The sequence below is a fragment of the Platichthys flesus genome, chromosome 17 (assembly GCF_949316205.1).
Source record: "Platichthys flesus chromosome 17, fPlaFle2.1, whole genome shotgun sequence".
NCBI lineage: Eukaryota > Metazoa > Chordata > Actinopteri > Pleuronectiformes > Pleuronectidae > Platichthys > Platichthys flesus.
Window position 1 is genome coordinate 2,641,793 of NC_084961.1, and position 27,879 is coordinate 2,669,671.

A 27,879-nucleotide genomic window follows, 5' to 3' on the forward strand; every position below is an offset into this window, starting at 1 on the left:
ACAAGTGTGCGGCAGCAGCGGAAACACTGCGGCAGCACCAGTGACTGTAACTGGACTCAGTGCAGAGGCAGTGAGGCGAGTCTGAGGCAGACTGGCTGGGGGGGGGGGGGGGGGGGGGGGGGGGTGGTGGTTCCATTCAGACAAGCCTCTAATGTTTGGTAATTAACTGGTTCTCTAGTTCTCGGCTTTTCATTCTTCAACCGGCTGCTCTTTTAATTTGAGTAAATGCTGTTATAGTCAAATACTGTGTTAAGTCTTACTACTCTTTATAAAGTAATTTAAATAACCAATTTAAATACATGCACAGGTGGTAGTGGTCACTTAAGAAAAGACAAGTATGTATTTTTTAATATTCATTTATTAAAACTTGAAATCAGGAGTTAACCCCGCCCCCTCCTCTGGTCAGCAGGTCAACCCGCTGTTGGACACTTCCTGGTTCTGCTTCGCCATCTGCAGCCCTGCAACAGACAAAGAGAAGGTTCATTCAACTGAAATGTCATTTCTGTGGTTCAGTCCTCCAGTGACTTCGTACATGAGACCTTCACCATCAAGGGAACGACTGGATGCTACAAGATTCTGGATTTCTTCAGTGTAAAAAGCTGTTTGAAGAGAAACTCACACCGAGGTCGTCCCGATGTCGCCTCAGTTCTGACGCCGAGTCTTCTGCAGCTCTGTTTGTATTAATCAGACATCGTCTTCACTTTACCTAAAAACAAAAATACAAATAAGGTTATTGATTTGTTACATCTGAAGATAACTGAGACAAAATGACGTCCACTGAACTGCAAACCTAACCCTAGGCCCATTTGTGTACTAACATGTGTCAAGCTCACCGTGGTTAGTCAACGTGGATCATCAGCCTCCGTCAGCTGGTCCAGGATCCTGTGGCGAGAAACAGACAGTGAGAGACTGACAGTGAACTCATTACTACCTCATGTTTTGAAGTTGCCACCTTAAAAAAAGAACAATGTGAAGACTTGAGCATCTACGTGTGTGTGAAGTGTTTGCACGTGTTTGTGATTGTTTTTCTTTAAAATCTCCGCTGGTACAAACATATTTCTTGAATGTAATGTGGACATGCAATACATGTGAATAACAGATACAGGTGTTTGTGAGCGTGTAGAGATGTATGGAAAGTTCAGATACACTTATTAAAAAAGGCATCTCAGCACATTTCGTCTGTTCTGAAAGTGCAGAGGTGACAAAACTAATTCAGGGCGACAACTTGCAAATCTGTTGCAGACCTGTGAGTTCTGTTACCGAGCCGTGAGAAGCTGGACTTCCAACTGACACATCAGGAGTGTTACAGCGAATCCCCAAACAGCTGGGAGCTGCACATTGACACACGGGAGAAACCATCTACAGAAGGTGGTCGTTTTCAGTGCAGATTTCGGGGCTGTGCACTTTTAGACGAGGCCGTGAAGAGGCCTAAAGGGACTTCTGGCATCACACTCTTGAAGCGGGACATGGACACGATTTTGGACTGATCAGGGTTTGAAATACAAAATGGATCACAGTGCAGACAGAAGCATCGAGAGCCTCCAGGGCTGGATTCACATCACAGTGAAGTTTCCTCTTGAAAAAAGCTTATCCGAGCTCGTGAGAGTAAACAGCACAAGAGTTCTTCGCAGCTACAATACAACTCCTACGTAGAAGCAACAAAGGGAAATGGCCACAGTAGTCAGGTACTGTACCTTTTCAACATGGCGGGCTGGTCACTGGCATGACAGGGTGTTCAGGTGAAACAGAGAGTGACAATATGAGTAAGACTGTACTGAGAGGAGAGAGGAAAGAAGAGCAACAGACTCTGGTGCTACTGCACATTTTAAATTGAAAGGCAATAAAATAGTTTCCTGGTTTTCCTCAAACAACACTGATCAGCAGGATCAGAAAAGATCAGAAACTTTAGGAAGTAACTGCTGTGTCGGGTCTGTAATACACAAAGATTTTAGAACGATCACCATAAATGCTTTGGTTGATGTAAACTTCAAGTATGAATTCAAGGGTTCCACTTGAGCCCCTCTTTGCATTTTGGCAATTCAGCATGATATGCTGTATTAAGTATTAATATTTCCTGCCTAATATACAACGTTGAATGGACACACAACAGTCACTGGTTTACTTTGACAGGGAAAATCTAAACACGTGAGGAATCTAACAAACATAAATCAGACATGACATTGAAGTGAGGCACCAAATCTAAATCTATGTGCATCTCATTTGAGTGTGTTCAGATGTGACTGAGCTATGACACCATAAAGTAGTGTGTTGAACTGCTGTGACATCAAAGCATCATTGACTGTAATAAATGAAAAACACTGGAACAAGCTGCAGTAGAAAACCTTCACCTCTGATTTGGGTGTTTTCCCTGTTTTTAAAAAGCTGTTTACTGATAAACATTAAGAGGCAGTAGAGTTCAGAGTCACTGCAACTCAAATGGGACTGTTAAACAATATGGTACCCAACCCCAAGTTAGCAAGATAGAAAATTGTTCCTATAATTCTTTAAGTACATATTGATTTTCCATGTAATGGAAACTATTTGGAAAAAATGTATAATCTCCCATATCTTGTTTATATTCCTCAGAGAATCATCTAGGGTTGGAGTTGTGTTTCCAAAATAATGTACCAAGAGAAGAAGAAAACAAACTAGATTAAAGATCTGGAAGCAAAGAAGCTTCAGGTGAGAGACTAAATCCCAAGTTTACAGTCTATCATTCAACAGACGGATGTTGAGTGAAAAGTACGAAATGTGAAGAAGAATTCAGAATATTTGCCTCCTTCCTCCGACAGATAAAACTCACACCAAGTCGATAGTTGTGTCATGATCAAAGTTCAACAAACTGCATTGAGTACGAGACTCTGTGTGTGTAAAGTGTCACTGTCCAACTGCCGGGAACCCGTCACACTACCACAAAAATATATCTAATTGTACAAGACACACAAACAAAGTCAGGGGTTGTGGTGACAGGGGCTGTTCCTGATATCAACACTGTGTCGACATGTGACAGATTATACATGTTTTATAGTTGTAATGACTAATAATACTTAAGTGATCCACACTTTGGGGGAAATTAAGGATTTGGGCAAATGTGTTGTTTCTGAGGGGGTAATCAGCTTGGCAATGTAGCTTCTTAAGAATCTAACCAGAAAATACATTAGTGTGTGTAGTGTCTCGTCTCATGTGGCAAAAGGTAAAGGAGGTTCGGTCAAAAGACAGAAACAGCACCAGAACTTTGAGAGAATTACAGATTGAAGCAGGGTTCGACTCGAGACATTTTCCAGTGACTTTTCACTGCTGATCACGAGTTTTGCACAACGACTCGTTTCCCGTTGCAGCGCTGTATTCCACACATCTGCATTATTTTTTTAAATGTTGAACCAGTGACCCAGCCGTCCAGGCAGTTGTTTTCACACATACATAGAGAAGTTCAAGTACTACAACCACACACACACTGCACAGGCTATAATGCGTCGCCACACCCACACACAAAAAAGTTGAGAAATCGAGATCTGCACTGTGAACCCATTGTTTGTAAGTGTGATGCCAGAAGCCCTGTGAGCGTCACTGAGAGCAGCGACACAGGAAAGAAGAGTTAAGTTATGGGAGAGCTTATGCATCTTGTATTATAAACATGGATTGGACACTTACCTTACTCGTTCAGCGGATCTGTGTAATCATACCTCAGGCTGCAGTGCAAACAAGTCCAGGCTTTACTGTCCACTGACTTCTGCAGAACTACTGATCGTCATTGTAACCCAACTGCAGAGAAGAGCCTCTACTGTGGACTGGGGCAGCCTGTCTCTGACAAGCTGGCTGACAGCAGCTAGCACACCTCACATGTACCCAAAGACGTGACACACAAACACACAACATACACCCGCACACACACTAACACACACAAGACATAAGCACACAACACACGCACCATCCTCTCTTCAACCGTAAGGTGCGCGAGGCCTCCTACGTCAGGTAGATTGGTGAGTAAGGTGGTTGGTCAGGTGAGCAAATGTAGATTTTTCCTGACAGGTTTAATGTCAGGAATGTTTCACAAAAGAGAATGAATATGAAAGTGTGGGTGATAAATGACATGAAGCCTTTCAACCAATCTAAGGATGTCAGTGTCAAAGATTCGGCTTTACTTTTTGCTTCTAAGATAAAATAAAAATGCATTGGCAGCTAGAGATCCTCATGTCAGACTTCTGTAGGAAAGTTACTGACGAGTCTGTCACATGCGCTTGGTGTTGCCTTCAAATAAATCTTATCAAAGTTCTGACAAATAAATTCTTAAGAATGTCTTTGACCGAAGCCAAAATGAGAACAGGTATTGGAAACAGCGGACAACCCAGTTCCAGACATCAGTCATATAGTCACTGTGCTTGATGCTGCTTTTAAATAAATCTTGAATAAGAGTTTGTCTTTAAAGGAGGAGTAAGTGATTCTTTAACAACTGCTGATAATTGAACCTCACAGCAAAACAAATACATCCCCCCCCCGTGCAACAACACTATGGCGAAATTCAGGGCGTCTAATGTCCCGTCCTCGTGGCTGAAAAACTCTGTTATAAAGAAAAAACAAGGAGACAACAGGTATCAGCGACCCCGGTTGCTGATTGGCTAGAAAAGCAATAAGTTGTTTCAAATCTCCAGTCTCAAGGCTTTGTATCAAACCGGGGGTTCCTGGTAAAACGTGAGGGAAAAATGAAGATTCTGACAAAATGAACCAATTAGAATCACTTACTCCCCCTCTACAGACATCCAATCAAAGGTTATTGTGATTAATTCAATAATCAAGTGTGTTCAATCCTCCAACACATCATTGTGTAAAATGCTAAATGCTGCCTGATGCCACCTTTAAATCTCCCAGAGCGAGCTTCTCATTGAAAGGTTCAAAGCTTTGCTTCCTCCGGCTCCTTTCAGAGATGGAATATCAATCACAACCAGCTTCTTGGTTTAATGAGTATAACTTCATTCAGACATGGGATGACTTATATTAATGTTCCTCACAGCTTCAGTTTGACAGTTATAAAAGGAGCCACAGTTTGTGCCTAATCATTGGCATCGAATACATGAGACTGAGGTAGAGGAGGTTTCTAGTACAGTTCAATCTGCCTTGATCTCTCATCGTCAGGGCGAAGCGAGAGCAGCTCTAACCTGTTGGCAGTGGAACATACTTCAGCCACTGTTTCTGAGCAATGTCTAAGTTCAAGTTACAGGTTTTTGATCATCACTTCCTACAATGTGGTGACTTGTCGGCACAACGTGTTTCCGTCAATGTAACTGTGAACCAGTCTGCTTATTCAGAATGGGACTGAGGTTGATTTGGCATCGGCCTGATGGAGTGGTTTACGTCTGAAAGATTATTTTACCCAAACAATACAAAAACTAAATGTAGGATCCATGTTCTGAACTTCAGTTCAACCTTTACTGTAACTGCAATAAAAAAATCAATTCTCAACTTTCCCAGCTTCAGTCCAAACTAGTGAGCCACCACCTATCAATCAATGATTATGATTGGTTTCTAACAACATTGGCTATTTGCTCCTAGTTCTTCATTAATAATCTCGCTCTCGGAGCGACGTCCAGCTGAATGTATTCTTTGCTAAATCTGCCTTTACCACTGACTCTGAAATTCGTGGTTTGGAAAGTTCCATCTCAAAGTCCAACACCTTTAAAGATGATCAAACCTGTTAGAGAAAAAACAAATGGTACACAACACCAACAGACATACATAACAATACAAGTGTTTAAATTTACATTTCAGTCCAATTGATCCACCTGCGTGTTTCTACTTCTGTTCTATAGGATATACACCGACTGTGGAAAGAAGGAAAACTTTTTTAACTTCGAATTAACCAAATCGGTACTTCTTGATAAAATACTATTTAGAACTTATCCTGCACCGAATTAGGCAAGTAAAATAAAATCTGTAAACTGCAGTCATTATTTTTAATTATTATTTTTAAGTCAGATTTATCAATTTCTTTTTGAATATTATTTTTAAAGTTTTGAATATTACTTAACTCTTGCTTAAAATGTTCCTTTCTCCTGTGATTATATTAAACATCTATGTGGATATATTAATTACTAGTCCACATCGAAGTAGTGTGCATTATAATCTGCCAATTTACAGTTTCTGACAGAACTAAATCTCATGACAGGTTAAAATCTACTGGTCCGTCGCGACATTTTGCGAAAATACTTTATTTCCTGAAATTAAAATCAAATGTACTTTACCAAGAAAAACCTAAAATAAATGAGGTGTCAAACTAAATGTACTTATTAATTTAGTTATTTCTATTACATTACTTAATGAACAAAATTTGATTAAAATTAACTATCCTTTTTACTAGAAGCTGTCATCAAGTCTAAAGGAACTTTCGTAGCAAATACAGGCCAAGTTAAATAAATAAAAAAATAAAAATAAAAAAAAATCATTAAGGTGAAGATCTGAAAAATAAAACAGTGACACTAACACTACTTCAAACACAGCCGAGGTGCTGGAGGAAATGTAAAACCTGAAACTGCTGAGAATTTGGTTATTTCCATAAATGCAGTTTGCAATCAGTAAAAATCTAGTTTACCAAACCACATCACTTTATGAAAAAAAAAAAAAAAAAAAAAAAGGTTAAGAGCAAAATATGATTAAGTAAACTGGCTCAAACATTGGAAGTAATGTCTTAGTATATGGGAATCATATGGTACAAAAATCCATTTTGTTATAAACTTTTTAGCTTTTTATTCCAACTAATGAATCACTAAAAAAGTCATGAATAAATCGGCAATGTTACCTGACTTGTAACTCACCGGCACAAGAGTGAAAACCTGAGGGAGAACTGATTTCTGGGCTGGAGGCCTTCTCGCTTCTTGTTTGCTGATTTACATTATACAAAATGTAAATTATAAATCTGCTCTCATATAGAGCTATAACACCTACAAAAAGTACAACACCTACAAAAAGTATTGCAGTTTTTAGAGATTAAGTCTACAGAGGACCGAATAGCTGTTGTCAACAATAAAATATTGCAAGTTGCCTCTAGTGGCTTATTCTGGCTCAGAGCTCGATGATAATCGGCTTCCTTGCTCCAAATCATTAGTGCATTGTTATCTTTACAATCTGATGCACAGTGTCAGCTGAATGTCACAGCCTCAAATTCTTACAAAGTCCACAATTTTTAAAGCTGGGCAAACCTGTTAAAGAAAAAAATGGACATAACACAAACACACGCAACATTTCAGATGCACACTCCACAGTTTACCAAATTCATCAAAGTGTCGTCCTCCGCTTTGCCTCCTTTACAATGTGTTCTGCAGGTTGTCAGATGAAACACAAAGACGCCCTTGGAAGACTTTACAACCCAGTGGGGGGGAAAGCAAAAAAAATAAATATATATATATATATATTTTGCTATTCGACGTTCCCACATAAGATGAAATGAGGTCTTCCTGACAAGGTCCACAGGTTGTCATACTCTGAGGACAGTGAAACAGTCTGATGATCAATGTTTTCAGGCAGGGTCCCGGTTCCTCAAGCTCGAATAGTAATAATCATTAGCAATGCAGTTAAGAAAATATTCAGCTTAAGCCTATAGTTGATGAATCTAATTAACTTGCACACTGCTGTCAGTGCAGCTGGGGTCACAATGTAAGGACTGTACAAGTGAATACAAAGCTAAGATGATGAGCCACTAAACGTAAAAATAAAGATGCAACCAAGGTTAAAGGTTTTTGGCATCGACATTAACTGGAGCCAGATGCTGACAGCAGCTGGCTTGAACACAAGTAACACAACCTTCCTAAAAAATGGTTACAGTCTGTAGACAATGGTTGAATCAGCTTTTTCTGTCAGCAAGTTTTAAATCAAATTAAACCAAGTTATTCTTATCAATAAAAAAGGTAAATGGAATTGACTTGGGTTTAAAAAGTTTACAATCTATCATTGGACTTATTATGAAAAATGCTTTTCTAAGGTAAATCATTAAATAGAGGCCAAGCTCCACCTTGATGCCATGTGATGTTAAAACCTCCAGGTGCTGACATAATTACTTAGGAAGGGACCAGAATGGTCATGACTGGTCCAACATCAAGTCAAAAGAAGGACTGGAGAGAAAAGAAAAAAAAAAAACTTTATAATTACCAAGGATCAAAAATCCCTTTCCAGCCATATGGATGGTTAATGCGACAAACAATACATATGTATTACATGATTTCTGTATAAAAGCTCACTATAGAGTTTCTTTTTTCATGTTGTCATGATGTGTGTCATGATGTTGAAGGGGATTCACTTGGGAATGTAAAACATTAACAGTGTCAGTAACAAAAAGTGAAAAAGGTTCAGCAATGACTGGCTGTAAATTGCTTGCTCATAAGTACAGGATTTAGACGCTGGTTGTTTTGTCTTCTTGTTCAGTTCATATAATAATGGACTTGCGTTGAGCACAAGTGTCTTTAAAACTGGAGCTAAAATATTTTCTCCATTACCACTTTCTTTCAAGTTAAATTTTTCTTCAAGATAGAACTGTAAAACATTTACATTGGTTTCTTTTGGTTCTTCCAATTCTTCAAAATCGGACCTTTACAGCTCCTGCACTTCATGTTAAGTCGGGTACTGTGGCTAAGGTATGGCGGTTGGATTCGGAGATGACCTTTTACCATATCCTTCAGTAAAGATGCTCCTCTGTGTTCCTTTTACACACCAACTATGTAGATCTGCTGTAACAGAAGTCAAGTAACTGAAAATGACCCCGTTTACATTCAGGATTGTAAAGAATAATCCACTCATAAATCTATTGTTTCCAACTACGATCATACAGCTGTTAATAGATGGTATGACCACCATTTACTTAACCAATTGCCATAACACTATCAGCAGCTGATTAACACTTATATCAAAGTAGAAAAGTTATTTTAAATGGTTCTTTATGTCCAATCATGTTTGATTAATAGAAATAAATACAAACTGGGTCACCAACGGCCCAATTAAAAGGAACTTTTAGACTTAAGCTATCACCTTTATTCAAATGAGTTTGATGGATCAGCCACTTGGAATGAGGAGAATGTTTCCTCTTCATTCACACTCTTCACCATGAACTTCTGTTCTTGCTCTTCTAAACTTTGGTGAGTGGATACGATTGGGTGACAACTGTGAAGTGCGAAGCTTCAATCATCGGAATCAGGTCCAGCAAGCTCAAGTGTAATTCTGAACTGTTGATCAATTAACACTAAGAAGAGTTTGGTTTATTTGTTACAGCTTCAGCTCTTCTGGTTCAGGAAGTCGGGATCACAGGTAATGTCCATCGTTCAGTTGGGTTTCAGTTCAGAGAGGGACAACGCAGTCAGAGCTCTGCTGAGCATTTGGTGTTTTCACTACGTGAAAACAACTTAATTGCTCAGACATTGGGACACTGGACTCCATAGGGCGCCCTGGCTCTAGTTCAGCTTCAACGAGGGCAGCAACACTAACTGTAAGTGAAGTTTGTTGACTAAATTGCTGTGACCCTTCAATATAAGGGACTGCATGTTCAATAACCCTTGCTCACACAAGCACAAGAGACACTATTGTGGACTATGTATGTGATCTGAGCAGAGTGCGTTCATAAGGAGACTCATGTCTTTCCACTATGCAAACTTGCATTCTTAAAGGCTCCATGTGTAGTATTTCTGCTTACCCGAAACGTTTGACCAAATTAGTGCACCCAACTAAACATGAACTTCTTAATGCTTAAATGTCTCGGTTTACACCCGAGTGCAGTGTTCAAATGGAATTAAACAGCTGTGGATTAAAAATGCAGAATAAATTGCGCCTGGTCGACGAAATCAGATCAGATGCTGAAAGTTTTACAAATCCGCGAGAGGGAAGGGACGTAACGTTTTTTTTGGTTCCCTTTACTGAATTACAGGTCAGGATTGTGGCAGAGATAACACATAGACCCTTTAAGACCTAATGTGGCAGATTAATCCACATTTCTTTTTTGTTTAAACAAAGATTTGGATTGTTTTTGAACATTTCATCGTTCAGGAATAAACTCTAAAGGTTTGTTGTCCTCATAGAACCAATTTGTCTTTATTATAATACATGCTTTGATTCCAAATTAATGGCACAAAACACAGCCATAGAAAGTTGAGAAAAATGTTACAAGTATCACTTCACGGCGACTCACAGAGGAAAGTACATCTACAAAAGAAAAATGTACATGGGTCAGGAAGAACTAAAGGATCACATGAGGGCGAGCTATCTTTCCAAACTACTGACAACACAAAATAAAAAAATTGACTCGGTCATAAAAGGAGCAAATTGTCGAGCTCAAATGTAGCAACAATCTTAAACTTAAATACAAGAAATGCGATTCAACATATTTGTTTTGAAGTATCTGTACAAATTGCTGTAGGGTGCATCAAAGAGCAGCGTTTAAAAACGGGGTTTCTTAGCAGGACCATCAAACTCCTCCCGAACCCTGCCGTACCCAGGGTTGCCAGGACCCATTCCCCTAGGACCGCCTTGGGCGAAGCGCTCATTGCGCTGCAGGGTTCAATGTGCCAGGGAGGCAGAAAGGAAGGCGAGGGAATACGGTTTTGGGATAAGGCCACAGCGCAAGAGCAAAGTTCATGTCCATATGGAGGTGCACAAAAAGGTATGGTAATAGTGGTGGTTTGTTTTATATTGTGAGCAGATAAACAACACAACCAGCAGGAGAACATCCGAAGAAACGGTTCGTTCCAATATGAAGGTCCACAGGTGCCACAGGTAACATACGGAAAAGGAAGAGAGGGTGATGCTTTCGTTAGTCAGTGCCTACCTCGCATGGTCTGTCCAGTGCATGCCAAGACTAGACTATAGTCCTCACTGGCTATCAGGTGAAGCACTCCATAAATGCTGACCATATTTATCTATGTATGATCATCAAATGGGGCATGAGATGCATGCCCAAAACTCTTGACAAGGGTACTTAGGATCAAATATAGTACAATATTATGATTAGGACTCAATTACTAAAAAGATTTTGTATTCCTCTTTTGCAGATGGAATTCATGTTTCCACTGAAATTTGGGAAAAGGCTTAAAAATGTGTTGCCATAGTGACAAAATCTGTTGTAAATTATATCAATACAAAAATTGTGGCTCAGAAGCTTTTCTGGCCCCGCGGTAATAAGACAAATTGTCTTCCAGTGGTCTCAATGTGACCTGGATCTGAGGTACAGGGACTGTACGTACATGCACTTGGGCACAGTAAATAAACATTGCACAAGTTATTCAGCTCAGCCATCCCCCCCCAACAAATAACAGTCTGTTCATCAATATGCAAAACATGTGCCATCTCTGACATGTGTGAGAAAGACTGAAAAGACCAAATGTCCTGAGGAGGAGGCCAGCTTAGATTCACAACATGAAGATACAGTGGATAAATTAAAGTTAGAACAGAAAATACTAATGTACTCAGAATGTAGAACATGAGCGTTTTTAGTTGATTCTACTCAACATTCATCTGCTCAGCAATTATTAGATGTTCTGACTTTTTAAATGCTTTATCAAAAACTATTGCGTCAGGACGCACAACTGATGCAACCTGAATGTTTGTGAATTTGTTGCATTGTAAGAATCTACATTGTTACAATAAATTGAATCTGAAAACAAAATTACTTTGTAGGTATTTTCTAATACCTTTGCTAATTGTAATGCAAAGATTAAAACAAATTGTCAAATTAATATATCCATAGGTGAACAAACCCTGGCGACAGAAGCTAGACGTGTAGCCCATTACTTATGAAATAAGTTAAAAAAAAAAAATACCTATAATATTTTCAGCATATACAAGCTTTTATACAAAAGAACAAAGCTTGTAAGAAAGCCAAGTATTCTCGGAATACTTTTCATTCACGGCAAACATTAAGCCGCTCTTACTGTTGACTGTAAGGGAGAACCAGAGCTAACATTGGTACTACAATCCTGCCAGAGGCACAGTGCCTGGTCCACTACTAACAACTTATAACACAAAGTCAAAAGGCGGTGCCTGCCCCCTTCAATTACTCCAGTTGTTGTGTTGCTTTTATAATTTTGTTCAAAAATGTCTTATACCATCAACCTGCACTAAATCTTAATTGATGCTCATTAAAAAAATATATATATCAAGAGATGATAGGAAGGTGGAAGTTTGCTGGTCCAGAGGATGAACTACAACCACACTGCAGGTATCAAATTAAAGAGCTTCACACGGGGTAAACATTGCCACACAAAAATACCAGAACCTGTTGATATGCAACGTCATTTCTTCATCATGACAAATTATACGTAAAACTGGTAACCCAAAAAATTGGTTTCGAGCTGGAAAAACACCAGTAGATGCCATTCCGCTTCCGGTCAGAAAAAGTGCCTGTCCAGCTCAGATTGACAGGTCTTGCAATGTCAGTCCATAACACAGAGTGTTACATCATAGTGTGATAAGTGAGAGGAGCCGCGGGCGTCTGTCTACAGATATTAGAGATCACAGTGAAGAGCATCTTTCTTAGATTTAGTGCAGGATGATGGTTTCGCAACTGGAACACGGTCAGACTCTGGTGAGGGGGCTTGGCTTGCCATTGGATGAAACCTTATCAGACAGGCGGCATATCCGTCACATTCAATATCCAGCAAGCCACTTGAGTGACTGACACAAGTCATTCACGTTTCCAGAACTTGCTCAACCAGCAGTTTTGTACATGTATAAAAACTCAACCGGGCCCCTTCATCAAAAAGGAGAGCCGAACACAGACTAAATTAACTATGGATTCTCCCAAATATGGGATACGTTACCATTTCGTTGCCCATCAGGCCTCCTGCGGACGGCCCCATTCCCTGCTGTCCCTCAAAGCCCATTCCAAACTTCTGACCGGCAGCACCGAAGGGCATTTCTATCAGAGACAAAACAAGTTAGTAAAACATGCTGCACCTGAAGCAAACTCCTTACGCGACCCGTTAATAGCAGAGCTTTTGTAATCTAGACAAATTGGGGACTTGAGAAGTTAAATGATAATTTTATTAATAATAATAACTAGATCGCGTTAGTTTGTGCCATCATATCGAAATAATCTCAAGGAAATAAGAGAAAAGAAGATCATTTACCTCCCATGCCCATAGCTCCACTGGGATTCATCCTCATTTCCCTCTCCCTCTGTGATAAAAGAACAAAGACAAGGAAATCCACATTAAACCTGGGAATACCTATGAGGCATCTCACTTCATTAGACATACATATTTTGTATACTACATATAAAATTAACTCACATCAATGAAGTTGCCCATCCTGTAGTTCTCCTCACGCTGACGGCGCATCTGTTCTTCCATCTCTCTCGTACGAATCATTTCCTCCTCCCTCCGACGGCGTTCTTCCTCTTGTCTGTTCAAAAACAATTGATTGAGGTTTAATATCAGTAATAGCAGATCTGTTTAAATGAAGACGTCTGGATGACAAATCGTTGTCAATCAACAAGACTCAGAATTATTATTTACAAATACCTGAGCTGCATCTCCTTCCTCTTTTGCATCTCCTTACTGTGTACCTCCTCCATGCGTCGAAGTTCCTCCTGTCGCCTCAGCAGATCTGAAAGGACATGATACCAAACGTTTTAATGAAGTTCAAGAACACAGACAAGCAGGCAGCAGACAACATTACATCTACACTCACCCTGTCGGAGTAGACTGGCCTGGTGCTCATGGAAGGCATCCTCCATCTCACTCTCGAGCTTCTCGCGGGCCTCGCGCATGTTCTTCTCCACCTGCTGCCTCTGCTGCTTCTCCATTTCGTCGAGGGACTTCCAGCGCTTGGAGTACTCAAACTCGAAAGTGCCGGGACGAGCGAAGCGAGGAGGCTCCTCACGCTCTCTGTTGACACAAGATTCATTGAATACAGTGTTTTTCCAAAATGAGCTTCAGAGGCATCAAGAATTTGACTTAGTATAATTATTTCCACCCATTGTAAATCTTACAATACCTAAATCTCCTGAAACTGGTAGATTTAGTATTTCAGACTTTATTAACTTAGGTGACATGATCCCATCCCCCACCCTTGATTCACCAACATCTGCCACCCAACACAGAATATTGATTTACAACTGCTGCAATCAGTGAATCTTCCCTCCCCCATCAAACCATCTGCTGCTACCACAACAAAGACTTAGAGAAGAAAGGTTCACTCTAAATGTAAGGACACACCATTCCATGGAAAGATAACAGTTTTATTATGGTGACATGCTTACGCTTGATATCTGGGATTCTTCTGTGCCAGTTTTTCTGGGAGACCGTCTTCATCATCAAACTGCTCCAGAGGCTCGACAATAACAGGCCGAGGTGACCTGAAACAAGCCAAACAGACAAATAAGCCCAATTTCGAGCTTCATTCGTGGACTATATATAAAAAACATGCTTTGAGGATCTAACATCACTTACGTTGTGAGAAGGAAGACTCCTTCGTTGCACCTGTCCAGAGCCTTCCTGGCAGCAGGTTTTGAGGCAAACTCGACAATGCCCTTGCCAGAGGAGCGCCCACGGTCGTCTACAATGACAATGGACCTCTCGACCATTCCAAACTGTGAGAACGCCTCTTCCAGGAGCTCGTTGGAGACGAACGGTGACAGGTTCTTCACGGACAGGGCTGCCGAGTGTGTGGCGAACCGGACACGCAAGGGCCTGCCTCTCATTGGTGTGTCATCTAACTCTGCCTTAGCGATCTCAGCCAGTGCACGAGACTCCTGTAAGAAAAAAAACACAGCTAGTTAGGGATACACTCGAAAAAACACAATGTGACAATCATGACGACACAGAACAACTTCAATTAATTGCCACGCCCAAGACAGGGGGAGTCTTACCAGCCGGATGAAACCAAAGCCTTTGCCTTTGTTGATGAAGACCTCGCTGGGCTCTCCATACTTAGCGAACAGCTTCTTGAACTGCTCCTCTGTGATGTCGCTGGGCAGGTTACCAATGAACAGACGACACCGCTGAGTGTATGTCTTCTCACCAGGCTTCAGCAGCATGGACAGTGTGGCCTTGAATCCCTCCTGGTGAACAAGAAAACAACATGGATCAGGTTTCAGTGCTGTAACACAAGAGACTCTCATGGAGATCAATAGGAATTCACTTATGACGAACGTGTATTGTGTAATATTTGGGGCCGGACAAAAATGCAAATTTTAGTATTATCACAATAAAGTATAAATGACATTGTTAAGTGGATAAGCGTGTTTTTATAATAAAAAAATGAATTTGAAACCACAATCTTCAACGAGGAGCAAAAATCAAGAAATTAAGTGAAATTGTTCGACGTCGAATGATATGAATACTTTATTTATATATTTTGGATCCATGGTCCAGTCCTTTATATTAACTTATATATTTGCAGCTAATTCTTCGGTATTCTCATCTCGAGGCTCGGCCGCCCATCCCCCACTCACTGACGGCAACAACGAGACCGTCCTACATTTTGTAACTCTGACGTTGGGGCGAATTTTATAAAAGATAAATCTCTAAATGAAATCGAACCTGTGAGCTCGTGTTACAGATAATAATCTAAACCAATCATTTATTTCAGGATGAGAAGACTTTGAAGATAAAACCACAGACGTGTTAGACAAGATGGCGGACTGGTAAAACGACTAAAACGAGTGGTGCGTTCGATTTGTATCACGGCCTGTGCCGCCATGCGTTGCAACAGGCGGGTATGCTTAACTTTCACACCACATGGGGAAACACCGCCCGCTCGGCTTGGAGGAGTTTTAAATCGAACGCATCCACAGCCGTTAATTTGAGCTAGCGTTGGCTAACAATGGCTAACGACGCCATTACTGGAAAAAAGGGTTTTCAAGGTTTATCACCGACCTGTGGTGCGCTGGCCTCCGCTGAATTCGTGTTTGATGACCGTTTCTCCTGCTCCTCCCGCTCCCGCTCTTGCTTGAACTTGCTCGGCGGTGGTGCCCCCCTATGGCCCTGGTATGGGGTGTTCCTCTGGCCCTGGTGAGGCCCGGACCTCGGGCTCGGACGTGGTGTTGGCGGAGGTTGATGCTGCTGCTGCGGCGGCGGCTTATGCTGCTGCTGCTGCTGCGGCGGCTTCTGCTGCTGCTGTTGTTGTCCGTTAGTATTTCCTACCGGGGACTTCAGCTCCGGAGTCTGGTTCTGGTTCTTGTTGACCTGGATGGGGGGTGGAGGGGAGGACAGGATGGGTTTCTGCGGTGAGGTCTTGATGCTGACTTGAGGAGCGGGGGTCGCCGGCTTTGGTGGCTGCACGGCCGCTGGCGGCTGCTGCTGCTGCATGGGGCCTTTCATTGTGAGAGCCGGGCCGGGGGTTGGTGGTGGAATGATGGGCAGGTTCTTCTGGGGGGTGATCTGTGGCCCTTGGTTGTTCGGTTTGTTGAAGTTGTTGTTTTGTCCCCTTCGATTCTGGTTCTGGTTTTGGAAGGGATGGTTCCTGAAGTTCGGGTTCCCCATCAGTCCGCCGCGTATCGGGCCCCCTGGTCCACCGCCTCTGCGGGCCTGGAAGTGATTCATCCCGAGTCCGCCGCGATTGTTGTGAAATCGAGACATTGGTTCGAAGATCGGCGTAAATCTGATTAAAAAACGCTACAGACCTGCTGCGTAACAGACGTTTGCAACTAGTCGGTGACTCGACCGTCTTAAAATGGCGACTGACAGAGGAGCGGTTGGGTTTCTTTCTCCAGCTCAGTCGATCCCACCCCTCTGCGTTCATTGGTCCGCTGCCCGGAAGAAGGAGGGCTTCATTATTTGTCTCTGATGTGTTGGAACCTTCAGTTTCTATTGATTGTTGTTATATCATTTATGATTATTTGGGCATACCATTAAAGATTAGGTTTATATTAATTCAAATTATTAAGGTTTACATTAGTCTATACCAGTTAAGATGAAATGGGTTACATTAGCTTATACCAGTTAAAATAAAATAGGTTTACATCATTTTATACCAGTCAAGATGAATTAGGTTACATTAGCTTATACCAGTTAAAATAAAATAGGTTTACATTACTTTACACCAGTCAAGATGAAATAGGTTACATTAGCTTATACCAGTCAAGATGAAATAGGTTACATTAGTTTATACCAGTTAAAATAATATAGGTTTACTTTAGTTTATATAATTCAAGACAAAATAGGGTTAAATTAGTATTTTACAATTCAAACTGCTAAAATTCACTTATTTGCCAATTCTTTGTTTATATATTTCCTTTGAAATTGTTAGTTAGGTACAGAAAATGAAAAGATGCTCAGCTTTTTTGTCTGTAATTTATTTTGCATACAGGTGTTTAGGAAACAATATGTGGAGAGACCATCAGTCTCGCCTAAACATGTTGTCTTAAAGGTCAACATTATAAATGGACACAAAGAAAAGGATGAGATGACAACAGTCACAAAACACAACATTAATCCAATACACAAAAAGAAAAACATGTAAAGTTAAATCAATGACAACATACAACCCAGGAGAAAACACCTTAGACAGACCGACACCGTCACACACCAGGTTTTGGAATAATATAAAAATGATGGAGTCTAAGAGGAGAACAAATTAAATGATGAGAAGCAAACAGAACAAAGGGCTGCATCAGAGATTTAGTGACGGGAAATAAAAGAGGACACAAGGTGATGAAGGATATTCATTGATTTGTAAACAACAATCAAAACAGACACATTCCGTCCTTTTCCACTGTTTTTCTTTTTGTTTTAAAAATCAGGTTTAATAACAGCAATATAGAACAGGTAAATACAAGGAGAGCAAAATTAACATTCACAAAGGAAAATGCAGAACACCTGATATATTAACTTTGAAGCACACATGACTCCTCAGAGTTACACACCTATGTCTGAGTTGTTCGAGATTAACTTTTTTGTAAAATCACCCTTCAGTTACGTTGGAACAGCTTCTTGCTAAAGCCCTCCCAGTGAACAGTATAGCCATTTTTTTTAAGAAGTATTTGTGTGAGTTAACTTTAAATCTGACCTTCAATGTTCTGTTAGTGGTTTACAATAAGTAGCCAAAAAGGGAGCTGGTAAGGGAATTTTCTTGTGTTAGTTTCTATCTTTGCTGTAGTGGCATGGAAGAAAATGTGGAGGAAGCAGGGGAGGGGGAAGCCTGCTGAAATGATAAAGCTTGAATTGAATTGATTGATGTGTAAAGATGAGGTGTAGGTGGGAGGAACAGTGAAACCACTCATGGAGTGCCGCTGGCAACCAAAAGCAAAGCATTATTTCATACAACTCATTCAGGTCGGTCATTCACAACCTCAACAAGAATCCCAGGATGAAAGCAGGAAGAGATTTACCACCAGCTGTGGAAGTTATATGGAAAAAACAGCACAAGGTGGCAAAACCATCAATTTTTTTATTTCAATTTTAGTTTCTTCATATAATTCAGATATTTACTCACACTCACTAAAGAAAAGTAACGTGATGCCCCCGGGGATGTTGGTGCTTCAATAAAAAGGGCTTTTTGTAGTTAAGGGATTACGATTGAAAACCTGGACAGGCCGCAGAGCACCGTCATGGGGCGGAAGGTTGTGGAATGGATGGTTTAAAACTCACCTGAGTCAGACTCTGAGGAGTGAAGCTGCTCTCAGACTAGATTCAACCGCTTGATTTAATAAGAAATAGCACGATTAATGGGCATTTCTTCGATCTGACCTTCTTTCTAAAAAGTTGCTTCAAGATTTTGTGTCAATGTCACACCAACAAAACCCTTGCAGGGTTTGCTCCTGGTTTCCACATGCAGGTCTGTCTGCACCTTAATGTGCTCACAGATAGTATCAGCTGTTATCTCACTTATCGGACTCAAATCTTATTGGGAAAGGCGAAGAAGTGGTAGCAATGGAAGCTGTGACAGCTGAAGAAAGAGGGTATAATGAAGTGGAATCAAGTAAAATAGGAGAATGACTAAAGTTAAGATGGAAGCGACAGAGTAGAGGTTGTTAAATAAAACCAAAGGGAATGTATTGAGTGGGAATCAGTGTTACTCCCTCCAAAAGGCTAAGACTCCTGAGTGCAAGCACTTGGTTATGATGTTATCCAATCAGTGTGTTTGACACATTTTTGTTTACAGTATGAGTTTTATTGGATTGAGCTGCACGGCAAGCACATGGTTCATGTACCGCTGTGGATTAAATCATTATTATAAAATGTGCATATGTGTTTGTGTGTGTGTGTCTGTGGAAGGGGGGGGGTGCTCATGGCTGTTTCCTGTGAGAGAATGGCAGATCAGGGGTGAGAGGTGAGTGTCTCCGGGGTCACAGTGGGGATGAGCTGAGGTCAGATTCGAGGCAAATACTTCTCGATAAATTCCTTTACCGCCTCCATCTCCTGCAAGAAAGAAAACAGATGTTGGTACAGCGAAGGAGTATTTTTTACGTACCTATGCTAGACCGAACATTTCGATGCTGGTATCAGAACTCCTTACAAATTGATTTATCCTCTCACAAACAGAATGAAGCCACATACACACTCATGCAGAACACGTGCTGGTGAAGTACCTGAGGACAGGAGCAGTGAGCGAGCCCTGGGTAGGTTTTAAAGGTGATCAGCTGAGGGTTAACTATGGTTTGGAGTTTATCTGCTGTCATGGAACCAAACTGCCTAGGGATCATGATGTCCGCCTCACCGTGGCACTGCAGGATCGGGAGGTTCTTCTTGCCGCTCGACGCCTGCAGGACAGAAACAACAGAGATGGACCAGGACCAGGCAGAAAATTCATGTCCTGTTTATTGTTTTGCAAAAGAGCCATAAAATGTGGCCTTGACAAAACTGTTACTATACCGATGGGAAACTGCTGTGAAGTGGAAGCCAGCAACTGAGGGCTACAACGCCAGCCAGCTGATGCTGGCAGGTCAAGGCGGTATACAAGGACAGGGCTCCACCCTGAGGAGGGATGGAGGAAAAACACAGAAGAAGAGAAGAGGAACAAATTTTATTACACTAACCAGCATTTCAAAACATCATGTCTGTGAACATGACTCCTAACAAATATACAACAAGGCTAAGATGGGAAACCCTACCTGAGAGAAGCCGCCGAGTATTATACGGTGAGGGGGGATTCCATTTTTGGCCTCATGATCGATTATGGCCTTGACTAGAGGAAAACAAGAAAGATTGTGTGTTTAAAAGATGGAGAGAAAAATCCGTACACAGATAAAGGGAAAGTAGCAAAAGGCAGTAGAGAGACTGGATGAAGAATTAAGTAAGTTTTTCTGGGATAGTTGTTGTTCTGTGAGCAAGTTCATCAAACATTAAACTGTTTTATCTTCTCTGCACCACCCTCCTGCTTTTCAATTTGACTCACTGGCCCCTAGGTGGAGCCTTAGGTCTTGTCCCTGTTATCCAATGATAAGTGGCACCAAACAAATAAAACAGGGAGCCAGTCATAGAAACAAACCACTCCTCAGTGCCACCAGAGCTCCAACATGAAATGAAATGCGATTATGCTTCGACACCACTGATGCAGACATAGAAGCTGATATCTTCTTCATCAAACTGATAATTCATCTGTCATTATGAAGCAGCACTGATCTAATATGACTGTCATGTCTGTGATATTTAGAAACATTTAACTCACTGTTCTCCGCTGCCTTCTTGATTCCAGATTCGTCTTCTGGGGAGTCGGGGCTGAGACCCATGAGGTCAAACCTGCACACGGAGGCGAGCGTTTAGGGAAATCAATACAATCACAGTACTGTCGATGGCAATACGGGAGCCTATTGTGGTTTCCAGGGAAACAATGGCTTCTAGTGTTGAGCCAAAAAGCAGCTTCCTTCATCACGCCAACTCACCATGCGGGCATCGTCATTTTCATGTTCAGAGTGACTGGGATTTTGGGCCTGTGGAGGAAAATGGAGGGAATTGACATGAAATCACATGAACTATATTTGTCTTTGCAGGTTGCTGTTGTTATTCAGTCCACACACAGATGTAAGTTTCCCTCCCGCTGACAAGTGGCGGCATAAAGAGATGAAATAGCACAGGGAGCCCCGAGTAAAGACTTACGCGTTTGGGCAGATAAACTTGACGTGAGGCAGCCGGATCCCCGTCAAACTGTCAGCCCACCCATGCCTGACAGAAAACAAAGAGAACACAGCTTTGTTTCTAATCCAGTTTCAGCCATCCCAGAGCAACTTATCCACAAATACAGAGGATAATACACAGAGTGGTTCAATATGTTGTCTGTAAATGAAATTGATTAATTTATGGGTTTTTAATCTCTCCTCTATATTAACTTGAAACCCTTTATCACCATCTTTTTATTCCAATTTTCTTTTTTAAAAGACGTGTTCGTCCATCTGTGTCTCCCAGTGCTTTTTATTTTTGCCTTTAACTTCCCGATGGGATTCAGGGCTTAGGGCTCATCTTTTCATTTTATAATACTGTGCCTTGGTTTCAGTACAGAAACACATCTTTAGGAAATATCATCATAATTGTCTACAAAACCTTTAAGAGTAAATATTGAATTAATGTAGAAAACAGAACAGGTGGATTGCATTTAACATGAATTAAGAAATAATTAAAAACAGCAAATAATGACTCACCCGCTGTCTCCCAGTCCATGAAGGAAGATCACCTGAAACAGATAAGAACACTGTTTAGGACTTTCTCTCTCTCAAGAATTTAAGTCATATTCTTAATTATTTACTAAACACTTCCCTCCAGATTCAGATAAGATTTTGAATATCTGACCTGAGACCAGATCTGACAGAAACAGATAATATTCATCACAATTCGTCGCCGTTTGTCTACGGCAAACGGCACAACGTGCTTCTGGGTAAGTGTGCATACTTGTTCCAAAACAGAGAAAAACAGGTGCCAATCTCCCATTTCTGCCAAGATAAACTCCCACTGCCTCTCCCACCACAAACACACGACTCCCAGCAGAAACGCAATGAAAGGGAAGAACAACGATTTAGAACGACGGCATTTCGCCGCTTGTTGGCTGCAAATGAGAGATTCAGTCGTCTCTGCTGCAGAGATCAAAACACGTTTCTGTCATGTTGGGTTTGAGACCAGGTTCAGAGCTGAAACCAGTGACAGTCATCTTTGATGCTGGCAGAGAACAGGTCCACACACTGTAGCTGAACACAGCACGATGAAAGACGCGTCAAGTTTGTACACTGGCATCCAGCTGAGCTTCTACACCATTGATTGTTCAGCCCTTGTTACACCCACTGCTACAGGTGAGGCTTCACATTGGGGTGAGATAGTGTTTTAATGGGACTTTTATTTTGGTAGAAATCATGATAACAATCATATTCTGTACAACACAAATTTGAATACACATTTAAACATGGAATGTTCTGCTAACTGCTTGTTGGTGGTAAGGCTCATTTGATTATTTTTGAAATTTATCACTTTAATGGACATTATTCATTTCAGGTTTGAAACATTTATATCTTAATTAGAAACAAAACTAAGAAAACAAGACAGTTAACTTTTACTTCACATTGGAGCTATGAAAATGTTCTGGGAATTCCACAATTAGTGATTTCCATTGATTTAAAGAGAAAACAGGATCTCACATGAAGATCATGTTCGATTGTCATAACGCTGTGTTGGACACCGCTAGCTGCTAGCATTGAAAACGTCCTTGATGCTACGACTCTTACCCACTTGTCCTCTGTGACCGTAAGATGCTCTGGATATGAGCATCAACAACATTAAAGATTAACACGCAAGGTTCTGAGGCTTCACTCACCGCAGCAGTTTCCTTTTCCATTCCAGACACCGTGACGGCCTCGGTGAGCAGCGGCACAGACATGTTGTTGCCACACATACACTGGAAGAGATACTGGAGTCGGGGGAGAAGACAGAAAAACACAGAGGTCAGCATAGGACTTTAACTTTTTTAAACATTTTACACACACATATGTTTAAAGCTAACAGGCCTGAATATGAACCACGAAGCAGGTAAACCAAAAATATAAAAAAAACCTACGTTAAGTTTGTGTATTTTATGAGATCAGTGGAAACCTACATGTTCTGGAGCATTTTGTTGATGATAAATGCAACAAATACATCAGTTGACACATATAATCGGCATAATTTGGTCATAATGAGTCAGCCCAGAGCACTGGAGTCATTGGATTACATAATATTAAATTAGACTTGTTGTCTCTGGCCTTTCGCTGCGCAGGGTAAGTGAACTGTGCCGGCTCAATAAAGCAGACAATAATTTCCACAGGGGATGGTGTGGAACATGTAGCTCATCTTTTTTTAATTTCATATTTTCATCTCCCGCTTTAACAGTTTTCAGTTTGACAAGCTCACAAAATGTATTCAACTGTTTGTCCAGCTCCTGATGAAGAGGAGAGTGAACAGATGTGTTACATTTATCTATGTTCAATATGGTCATCTGAGCTGAGGTTAATTATCTGTCAGAGCCAGGAGCTTTATGAGCTGCAGTGAACGCTCAGAGGGATTTTCATGCCCTGGGTTTTGCCTCTCAGGCAGTACACCATCAGCTCGTCCTAATTATTAAGGGTAGGTTTAATAATCACTTCAAATAAAGCCGGTGTCACGAGCTGCCTGTTTGTGTGTCGGGCAGGTTTCTGTAGTCAGCAAGTGACGGCACCTATTAACTAAAAAAAAAGAAAAAACACAGGCCCGCCCTATCTTGACTGTAAATCAGCTGTAGAGGTCCAACCGGCTGCGCAGTGAGTCAGACGTCGATAACAAGCAGGAGATCAGATTGTTTTACAGTAAAGTCGACCAGTAAAAGCCTCCACTCATTAAAGGCCTGAAGATGTGGGACAGGATGAGACAAGACAGGATGGGCGCGTCACGAAGAGAGCTGCTGCCTAATCGGTAAATGGTCGATGAGGAAATGGGGGAAATGTCTGAAACCCAGAGGTTAATGTGTAAACCCTGAGCAGGATTATCACACTCCACTGGCTTTAAAATTCCACCGCTGCCACCATTGTTGCATTTTGGCACATGACGAATTCTCACCTTGCGGTCACACTCACCCCCGGAGGTACATGGAAGTGGACGATAGACGTGAGATTTAAGAGTCCAAAGGGACAAAGGAGGGAGTTTGTGTCCTACAACCTGGGGCTCCATGAATGAGTAATAGCTTCAAATGTAACATGGCAGAGGCGAGTACTGGGAAATAGTGACTTTCAGGGCAGTTCTGAAAGGTTTTGGAATCAATCTTAAGGCACAAGAAGATATAAAGTGGAGATGAGGAGGATCAAGAAAGATTATCAAGAGCGAAATACAACAACTTGGATTTTCTTGGCATCGTAGTGTATTTCGTTGGTTTTACCTCTGACTGACAATGGAGCAACTTTCTGTTTTCAATGTTTTGAACTAGTAGCATTTATCAGAATGAAACTTCCTCTTGTGTAAAGTCTTCTCACCAACAGACCAAAGAACTTGTACTCAAGTACTGTTCTAAATACACTTCCTGTTTCTCTAATTTTACCTTATTTTAAACTCCCTTTCACCTCAAAGAGAAATGTTTTATATTAATCTGACATTTTATCAGATTAGGTTTGACATTGATAAACTGTAAACCAGTAAAACACTTTGCTTTGTCAATTATTGAACCAGTCAGCCTGAGACAAAGAAACTAATCAGTGTCGCCTGATCCTCTTATCAGGTCTCAGATGTCAACGAGCTGTTGTCGGTTCCATCAGAGACATTTCCTTCTCTGAATAATTTAAATAATAAAAGATTACAAATAGCCTTTAGCTCCAGCCCCTTGGAAGATTTGATCTACATCATCGTAAACTCAATAAACTTTGAGTTTTGGATGAATGAAATCATTAAGATGCCACTTTTCACTATTTTTGACTTTGAATTAACTAAGTTATTCAAAGGTTCTAAAAACCTTGGAAAGAGCCAAACTCATAGATTGGAAATCACTGCAGTAAACTTTAAACAGTATATTAGGTAGTTAAACCCGTAAAGATCAATCTAATAATGTCATATGTAATAATATATCAGTTCTGCAGAAGAAGTACATTCACCTTTGCTGCATGTTTTTACTTTTCTCTAAGTGAGATTTAAAAGGCAGGACTTTCACTTCAGAGTATTGTGGAATATTTTACATCTTAAATTTGAGAAACTTCTTCTTCACATTTTCTGAGAGTACAAACGCGTTCGAGAGACCTGAAGGAGCCGATTGTGATCTGATTAACATGAGCATCACGTGACGTACGCCCGTGGTGCCGACTTTAACAGCGTGCAATTTAGCTGCTGAACTCTGGCATCTTGACGGGAACACAGGCGAGCAGACGCTGTGACTGGAAGCCGACAGCATGAGAAGAGAAACACAGAAACTGATAACTGGAGAAGATAAAGAGCAGCTCCAGTGAACAATCTGTTCCTACAAGTGGGACAAGCTCTCTGAAAAGTGGCAGCACATGAAATTTATCACTTTGATTCCACGTTCTTGTTCCCCACCTGTTACCGTGCAGCCGATTCACAAAGAGCCCAGACTGCGAATAACAGCAGGAGACGCAGTGTTGGTTTTTAGTGCAGTGAAGAAACAATTACTCACTCTCCACTCCTCTGAAGGCTGCTGGTTAAATATAGTGCCGGGCTGCGAACAAGTATCGAGTCCATTTCAGATTGGGAATAAAAAAACGACTGAATAACAGGCTCTGTTTCGACTGAATTCAATTTACTACTTGATGCAGTTCACATTTCCTTTGGGTTTTAATGGCTCTGAAACAACTGGATTTACAGTTTCAGATTTCAACCTTCTTCTGATTCTTCTTAACTTAGTGATGACTTTAAAATCTGTTATTTTTGCTTTGAACAACCTTTTCCAGCCTTGTCTCAAATCCCTTTTTATAGATGTGGATCATCTTTACCAAACCAATCCTCTTCTCTGTACCGTCCAAATCATTGTTTTGGTTTGAAAAGGGATAACAGTGGAAAATCTAATCCCCACCTCCATAAAAATAGAACTAGAAAACCGAAAACAAATTACACTTTGAGAGCAACAAGCGATGGAAAGACTCATAAGATGTTTCCCGAACCCTAAATACATTTTAAGGGCTTTGCTTTGTCGGCCTATTGTTTAAATCTGCAGAAAATGAACCACTTAGTCGCTGGTTTGAATCCCACTGGGGAGCTTTGTTGTGTGCCACTCCCCGTGCCTCTGCCCCGCCGCTTGAGTTAATCTCTCCCTTCTCGCCTGCAGGCATTAAATCTCTGAAAAAAAAACATTGAATCTGGAACTTTATCTGGTTTAAATTAATATTAATTCTAGATCTACAATTATTACCAGATAAATCCCCTAGAGGTGAACTATTCCGAGGGCTGATTCATCATTCTTTAAAGAGGTGATCTGTTGAATTGTTCTCCTGTCATATCTGACAGTAAAATGTAAATCTTTAGGTTTGGGATTGGGACCGAACAATTTGAATAAATCTCTTTGAGGTGGAAACTACAGCTTTGAGCCCTTTTGTGACATTTAACAGGTGAACGGCTGGATGTCTCCATGTGTGAGCTGCAGACCTGAACCATCCTGACTTTGAATAGTGGCCATCTTCTTGCATAAGAGTAACAGCTTCATTTACAGAGCTTCGTTCTGCTGATGTGACACCAACTCCCAACTCGGTCAGATTATAGGAGAGTGTTTAAAAAGAGGGGAAAAGGATGCCCGTGCTGCAGATCAACTTAAAGCACATCACGAGTCCGCATCCTGCATGACTCCAATTACATTTTGACCAAACCAGAGTCGTGCTGCTGCAGACACACACAGACACACACACTCTGCTCGATGGCTGGCAAACAACAGGATAAAATGCGGCAGTGAGTGACAGGCGTCCCCCGCCCCCACCAGCAGCAGCACCGGAGCCCGCTCTGCGCCTGCTGGTGCTCGGCTCCGCACCACGGTCCAACCCAGATGATGCGACCGAGTGAAGCGGGTTGGAATCTGCGGGCAGCGGGTGTCGAGGAGGAGGGAAGATAATGAATGGTTAGCTCTGTGTTTAGCGACCCTTCCTCATCATCTTCCTCCTCCTCGGTAGTGATGGCATTCAGCGGCTCAAAGTGTCGGCTGCCCCCGGATAACACCCGCTGATTCACTCCCAACATCCGCAGTCCGGCTTAATTCCGGTTTAGCCGCACACACACACACACACACACACACACACACAGAGCGACACAATAACCCGGGCTAGTAGCCGCGGTGGAGGAGCCGCTAGCTAACCCCGCTCACACACTAATCGTATTGTCTGCCGGTGTCTCTCTTCCTCCGCCTAAAGCTGCCGCTACGGTTCAAATCTGCACCCCGGACCCGGCGGGAGGTTCGAGGCGACACGCTACGCGGCGAGCGGCCCCGCCACGGTTCGTGCGGGGCCGCAGCAAAGTGTTTAAACAGCCGCCGCAGGGCCGCGCTAACAGGCGGGATTCAGACACTCACCGCTCCGCTGTCCCAGTTCCACTCGCACCGGAAGTTCCGCTGCTGGCCGAGCACCAGCAGGGGGCGGGGGCTCAGCGTGACGACGTCAGCACGTCGCAGCCCTTAGAGACACGCCCACTCTGAGCGATACAATACGATCAGAATTATTATGTTTGCACATGCAGGAAATTGCTTTGGTGTCGGTCGTTGGTGCACTCAACATAAAACTAAAATATGAAAACAACAATATAGAACAAAATATAAACAGTAACAGAGTTATGGGCACGTGCGGTGCTAAGTTGCAGAGATTGGTGATAGTGCCAGTAATATATCAATTATAAATTATGTGAAGTATGTGCAAGGGGGGGGGGGGGGCAGAGTCAGTGTGATGCAGGGGGCACTTTAGTGAGCCCCACTGCCATGGGGAAAAACTGTTCAGATGGCGCGAGGTTTTAGTCCTGATGGCCCGGAACCATGCCGATGCTGATTATGGATCCAAAATGCAAACATGAT

At 41.7% G+C, this 27,879-nt stretch overlaps 2 protein-coding genes across 4 annotated transcripts; both read right to left on the reverse strand.

Annotated features, from left to right (window-relative positions):
• Positions 1 to 340: 340 nt before the first annotated feature.
• On the reverse strand, positions 341 to 16,658 carry sfpq (splicing factor proline/glutamine-rich). Of its 2 annotated transcripts, none has more exons than XM_062409530.1 (12): positions 15,846 to 16,658; positions 14,837 to 15,028; positions 14,418 to 14,719; positions 14,228 to 14,323; positions 13,657 to 13,853; positions 13,488 to 13,572; positions 13,257 to 13,368; positions 13,095 to 13,143; positions 12,786 to 12,883; positions 834 to 882; positions 620 to 706; positions 341 to 458 (listed from the first exon to the last, which is right to left on the reverse strand). In XM_062409530.1, the coding sequence occupies exons 1-10, from the start codon at positions 16,545 to 16,547 to the stop codon at positions 856 to 858; spliced, it is 1,860 nt and encodes a 619-aa protein (XP_062265514.1). In that variant the 5' UTR covers positions 16,548 to 16,658; the 3' UTR covers positions 341 to 458; positions 620 to 706; positions 834 to 855. The 2 variants fall into 2 exon arrangements, with proteins under 2 accessions (XP_062265514.1, XP_062265513.1); XM_062409529.1 differs by having other exon boundaries at positions 834 to 10,518.
• A 584-nt stretch (positions 16,659 to 17,242) lies between these two features.
• On the reverse strand, positions 17,243 to 27,466 carry lypla2 (lysophospholipase 2). Of its 2 annotated transcripts, none has more exons than XM_062409826.1 (10): positions 27,388 to 27,466; positions 22,705 to 22,797; positions 21,545 to 21,576; positions 21,006 to 21,071; positions 20,792 to 20,839; positions 20,578 to 20,648; positions 20,021 to 20,094; positions 19,782 to 19,883; positions 19,499 to 19,669; positions 17,243 to 19,328 (listed from the first exon to the last, which is right to left on the reverse strand). In XM_062409826.1, exons 2-10 carry the CDS (start codon positions 22,780 to 22,782, stop codon positions 19,278 to 19,280), a joined length of 693 nt encoding a protein of 230 aa, XP_062265810.1. In that variant the 5' UTR covers positions 22,783 to 22,797; positions 27,388 to 27,466; the 3' UTR covers positions 17,243 to 19,277. The 2 variants fall into 2 exon arrangements, with proteins under 2 accessions (XP_062265810.1, XP_062265811.1); XM_062409827.1 differs by lacking the exon at positions 27,388 to 27,466 and adding an exon at positions 27,188 to 27,352.
• Positions 27,467 to 27,879: the final 413 nt, after the last annotated feature.